General features: G+C 41.4%; 1 protein-coding gene across 1 annotated transcript; it reads left to right on the top strand.

The window, feature by feature from the left end:
* Nucleotides 1-1,795: 1,795 nt before the first annotated feature.
* Nucleotides 1,796-5,901, top strand: LOC126622398 (protein CYPRO4-like). Its single transcript, XM_050291117.1, has 2 exons — nucleotides 1,796-3,570; nucleotides 5,314-5,901. The coding sequence occupies exons 1-2, from the start codon at nucleotides 1,924-1,926 to the stop codon at nucleotides 5,590-5,592; spliced, it is 1,926 nt and encodes a 641-aa protein (XP_050147074.1). The 5' UTR covers nucleotides 1,796-1,923; the 3' UTR covers nucleotides 5,593-5,901.
* Nucleotides 5,902-6,236: the final 335 nt, after the last annotated feature.

The raw sequence follows: 6,236 nt of genomic DNA on the forward strand, positions 1-6,236 counted from the left end.
GGAAATCTCTATATATGTAGACCTCTGTTCTCCATAACAAGGCAGACTTGCAAGAATGTCCAACTCTTCCTCATCTTCGAGAATGCATCTTCAATAAAGCATTTCGAAATACTCAGTTTTCTTCCTCTCCGAGAATACCTCTTTAAAACAAGTCATACCAGAGCAAGAGTACGTCATATCATCAAGGACGAGAGCAAGACTATCTCATATCATGCAATCTCCCTGTCCTTTCCTTTGTCATTGTTCTTACCTGCAAAAACAAGGATAAAGAAAGCAATATGTCGGAACCTCTACTCAAACTTCCAGTCAGGAACCGACTGCCTGGAACCTTTGCCTGGTTGCTTACCTTGCATTACCCTCGAGTACTCATCTTCAGGGTAAGGGTTGCATTTCACTCCTGCATCAGTGGACAAATACTACAAGAGAAGATGCCACGCAAACATGAGGGAAAACCAGGGAAAATACCACTTATGCAAGGGGAGCAAGTAAGGCAAGTGAAAATAATAAATTGAAGCATGTGGAGATAAGCACAACAAAACATGTGCCAATTCATCCTAACGGAGCCGAAAATCACTTGTTACATGGGGCTGCTCATAGTTCCATTTCATTCAAGAATAAGTCCCAAAGCTCTTGAATGAATCACATGTCCGATTCAAGATCAAGTGTCCACTACCCTTGAATCAAATTCAGCTCTAAATAAAATGAGTAAATTCAGACCTTTAGATTAAGTATAGCAGAAGGTCCTCCAGCCCAGTTCAAGAACAAGCCTGTGGAAAGTTAACAACAAGTAAAGCACCTCTTTCAGCAACTCTTCTCGCTAAGAGATTGAAGTAGAATGATCAACGATCAGCCTAAATGATTTGAAATCAGAGGGAGATACTCATCAGGGGGAGCATCAAAGACAGATCAAGATATTAATAAGACAATCGAAGACTTGTGGCCATCCAAGGGGAAGTGTTGTAAATATGGTGGATGTCCACACTTGCCACTAATCCACTAAGCTACAAGTGGGAATAATGTTTGCCAAAGCTTGCCTCATACGATTCTCATTTTCTATAAATACAATCCCACACAACATAAAAAAAGGTGGTGAGGTTCACGGGTGAGAGAGGAAGGAAAAGAAAGAAAGAAAAGAGAGGAAGGAAGAGGAAGAGAAAAAAAGAAAGGAAGAGGAGAGGAGATAATAGAGAGAGTTATCTTAGTACTCTTATTATTTCAGATTATAATGAAAGCACCACTGCTGCCCCAAGGACGTACTCCAGTCACACTGACTGTAGAGAAACCTCGTAAATTTTGTGTCTTGTTTCATTTATTCCACTGCACCCACCGTCGATTTTACAACAGGAAAAATGTGTTGTGCCCCTGCATGATGACGTGGGTTCGAACCCCGTCGGTAGCTAACTCTGTTGGTGGCTAAACTAGAAGGAGCATCTGACATGGATTTCTGAGTCGAGTCTGATTATTTAATCGAGCAAAGGGATCATCGTAAGAATTTAAGCAAATAATTATAAAAGGGGTGTACTATCTAACACTCTCACGCACTTTTTATTAATTTCTGTTATTTAATTTTTTTTCAATTCATTTGATCCGATTATAGAAAATTAAAAGGATGCGTGATCCTTGAACAACGGTATACATCAGCACTCAAAAGAAAACAACATAGAACATATACGTGGCATGTGTCTCACGAAATGAGAGATGGACAACACCACAGCCAATTCTTTCCTTACCCAAGAAGCAATCGCCACGTCAAATCAACGCTACGCGGAAAGCAAAGCTTATATAAGGCAGATTCCACCGAGTCAGCATACAGCGCTGCACTCACTCCTACAAAATCATAACCTCTAAAAGCTCTCGCATCTCTCGATTTCTCCATCTCTCCATCTCTCCGACAAAATTCGGATTTCGAATTTCCAAAAATTCATGGGAACCGCTCAGAGCCGGGAGGATCACATCACCGACTCCGACGACTACGAGTCGGAGGAGGAGGAGGAACAGAAATCGGAGGACGAAGACCAGTACGACGACGCAGAGGACAACTACCAGCCACCGCAAACCGCTTCTTCGAACCCCAAGTCCAAAACCCTAGAGTCCTCCGTCGATGACGTCGATGCCAGGCTCAAGGCCCTCAAGCTCAAGTACGGCTCTTCTTCCTCCTCTTCCTCCGCCTCCGCCGCTCAATGCCAGAACGCCGTCAAGCTCTACCTCCATGTCGGTGGCAACACTCCCAAGGCTAAGTGGATCGTCTCCGAGAAGACGGCCTACTCCTTCGTCAAGACCTGTAATGTCGACGGCGACGGTGATTACGACGACGACGGAAGGATGGACCGCGAGGGGGAGTGGGTTCTGAAAGTCGGGTCGAAAGTCCGAGCTAGGGTTTCCACCGACCTGCAATTGAAGATGTTCGGCGATCAGCGCCGTGTCGATTTCGTGTCCAAGGGCGTCTGGGCTCTGAAGTTTTACACCGACGAGCAGTACCGGAGGTTCGTGACGGAGTTTCAGGACTACTTGTTCGAGAACGTGTACGGAGTCAAGGCCACGGAGGAGAACAAGGTCAAGGTCTACGGCAAGGAGTTTCTCGGGTGGGTTAAGCCGGAGGCGGCGGATGATTCGGCCTGGGACTATGAGGATTCCGAGAAAAGCCCAAAGTCGGCCACGCCGGTGCGGCCCAGCCACGACTTGATGGAGGAGTTCGAGGAGGCCGCCAATGGAGGGGTCCAGAGCTTAACTCTCGGCGCATTGGACAATAGCTACTTGGTGAACGAGAATGGTGTTCAGTTTTACAGGAATTTCAACCATGGGATTCATGGGAAGGGAGTGTGTGCGAAATTCGATACCGGAGGTTCAAGTTTGGGGAAATCGACACCCAAGAAGGCTTTGTTAATGAGGGCTGAGACTAATATGCTACTTATGAGTCCATTTAAGGAAGGCAAGCCTCAAGCTAATGGGCTGCAGCAGCTCGATATTGAGACGGGCAAGATTGTCACTGAATGGAAGTTTCAAAAGGATGGAACAGATATTACGATGAGGGATATCACTAATGACACTAAAGGGTCCCAATTGGATCCTTCTGAATCGACCTTTTTGGGTTTGGATGATAACAGGCTTTGTCAGTGGGATATGCGTGACCGTGCTGGAATGGTTCAGAACATTGCTAATGCGAATTCCCCGGTCCTGCATTGGACTCAGGGGCATCAGTTTTCTCGAGGGACCAATTTTCAGTGCTTTGCTACTACTGGAGATGGGTCTATTGTTGTTGGGGGTCTGGAAGGGAAGATAAGGTTGTATTCCAAGACCTCCATGAGGCAGGCAAAGACTGCTTTTCCGGGGCTCGGTTCTCCCATTACGCATATTGATGTAACTTATGATGGGAAGTGGGTGTTAGGTACCACTGATACTTATTTGGTACTTATTTGCACTCTGTTCACTGACAAAGATGGAAAGACCAAGACTGGATTTAGTGGTAGAGCGGGAAACAAGATACCGGCTCCCAGGCTGTTGAAGCTCACCCCTTTGGACTCACATTTGGCTGGCACAGACAACAAATTTCAACGGGGGCATTTCTCATGGGTAAGCATACTTATTCTCCTTTTAAATGCTGCAATAATTAGATTGTTTAAAAGTATATTCATCTAGAATAAAACCTTGGAAGGTACAATACATCGTTTTTCTGTAATTGGAAATTTTGTTCCGTGACGTGTATTTAGGTTTGACTAAATGGTGTAAAATGACCGTTGAATGATTCTCTCGGGTGTTAATAAGTTGTTATTCAGTTCAGTTTCATACGTGTTTGTTAAATTACATGTCCATCTATGTTATCGAGTCTTGAATGAGATTTTTTGGGTGTTCATGCTTTCCATGTTTATCATTCAGCTTTGTGTTCTACCTCTAGTTTTTCTAGATCTTGTATTGCCTGGATAATTTATTTACATTCACGATATATCCATCAATAAGTGCTTTATTGTTTTGATTCTGGTAATAGCTGTACCTTTTTTTCGTACTATCATTCCTCTTTTTCGTACTATCATTTAACCATGTATATGCATGCTATAACGAAACCATGTCTTAACTAGTGTATACACTAAACTGAGAGAATAAAATCTCAAGAACACCATGTGATCATTCAATGCCAATTAGGCAACATAAAAAAGGTACACATTGGTGAAACTTTGATGCTTTTGAATATATTTTTATGGAAAAAGATTTTGACTCGTTTATGCCGGATGGATTTCATGACTAGTCATTGCAGATTCATATTGCTGGAAAAGATTTTGTACACGTAGCACAATGTCATAAATGTGTGTAGCCAGAGAGTGCATTTCCTTTCCTCTCTAAATTTGTTGGTGATACTTAAACTTTCATGTCTTCTTTAAACAAAGCTTGGATTTTTCTCTGTCAATATGTTGTGGGTTTTATTTCAAAGTGTTTAGAATCTTAAGATGCAAATTAGATCATGAATTGAGCACCCACAACACAAAAGCAACTAACTTGGCACATAGGTAACTAAACAGAAAACAGAGGGACAAACAGAAGCCAGTTCTAACTGCTTCTCAATTCGTATGATATTCACTCTTAAGTAGGGCCGATGGCTTGTTTTACAGTGCATCATACTGTAAGAAAAATCATATTGGTTTTATAACTATAGGTTCTGCACTAGCATAGAGTTGCCCTGCATTATCTCGTTTCTCAATGGTAGACTTGTTTCAGTAGATATAGATGTGAGATGTAAATCATTCAATTTAGTTTGTGTAACTGATTCACGCCCATGAATTGCTTCAGTGAACATCGATACAATCTTACACTGAGCTTGCTGTGGTTCAAATGAATTTTTATGGTTCTGGTTCTGATTCTTGAGAAGATGACCTCAAGCATTGATTGAACTAGTTTTAATATGCATCTATTAGCTTACAATTGTGCATTAAATGGGAAGTTTTGAGGTATGCTACTACTTACAAGTAAATGGTATTGGCTTTAGAAGTGCAGAACTAGGTCTAAGTTCTGCATTTGCATAGATTTACGCTGGATTTTGTGTTTCTTCTCGGATGGTCCTGTTTTGTTCTCCGAGAAGTAGACCTGTGGCAAACACTGTAGATAACTCATCCATTGTTGTTCTGAAGGTGTTCGCATAGAATGTTCAGTTATGTAGCTCTTTGAAATTGATAGGAATAGGAGCAGAAAAATCTCACTTATCTGAATAAGTACGAAACAGTAATGCACTGATTTGGGAAATAGAAAACGTAAATTGGATTCTTGATGAAAACTGTCTTTATTGAAAAATTCCTTGTGTTGAAAATGCTTAATTTCTGTTTACAGGTCACTGAGAACGGTAAACAAGAGCGCCACCTAGTAGCAACAGTTGGAAAATTCAGTGTGGTATGGGATTTCCAGCAGGTGAAGAACAGTGCTCATGATTGTTACAGGAATCAGCAAGGCCTCAAGAGTTGTTACTGTTACAAGATTCTGTTGAAGGATGAATCCATCGTTGAGAGTCGCTTTATGCACGACAATTATGGTACCAACTCCCCCGAAGCTCCACTGGTGGTGGCAACCCCGATGAAAGTGAGCTCAATCAGTCTCTCCGGCAAACGATGATCTTCGCCCCCCCCCACCTTTGTATATGAGAGTTAACTTCGTCTTGAATCTGGTGCATCTGGGATTTGTTCTTTGCGTGTTTTTATGTTTTTTCCTGTCTTGTACTTAGCTTGTGTTTGTGTCCATGTACATGTTAGTTGTTCTAACTGGTGTTTGCGTACAAAAGTTCCAAAATTTGGTTGCAACTGATTTGTTCATAAGTTGGATACTTGATTTTCTAGATTTGTGACTGGTTTGTTCTAATTTATCCCTTGGGACTTTCAGTATGTATTTCTGCTTTATATTTTGAACTTAAAAGAGTTATAATCATTCTTGTACAATTCAAATTTTCCGGCTCCATGTAAAGCGCTATTGGTTCCTATAAGATTAGAATCAAGTCCAACTCTCTGGGCCACCGATGAAGGCCTAGGGACTTGAAAATCATGGGTTTGCCTTGTTGACCCAAAACTGATAGAGATGACTTTTTCTCACTCATTCGACTTGTCATAAACATTTCTTTATTTTGACCGTTAGATTGAATAAATTAAAATAAAACAATAAGCATGATTTCTTTATTTTGACCGTTAGATTGAATAAATTAAAATAAAACAATAAGCATGATTGAACATAGTTGTGTGAAAGACTAAAAAGATTGTATGTATCAT

The sequence above is a fragment of the Malus sylvestris genome, chromosome 5 (assembly GCF_916048215.2).
Source record: "Malus sylvestris chromosome 5, drMalSylv7.2, whole genome shotgun sequence".
Lineage (NCBI taxonomy): Eukaryota > Viridiplantae > Streptophyta > Magnoliopsida > Rosales > Rosaceae > Malus > Malus sylvestris.

What these genes read in the sequence shown, in the direction of transcription:
- LOC126622398 (XM_050291117.1), top strand. Translation starts at nt 1,924, where the DNA reads ATGGGAACCGCTCAGAGCCGGGAGGATCACATCACCGACTCCGACGAC. An exon ending in AACGGGGGCATTTCTCATGG is followed by an intron (nt 3,571 to 5,313) that starts GTAAGCATACTT and finishes TTCTGTTTACAG; the next exon opens with GTCACTGAGAACGGTAAACA.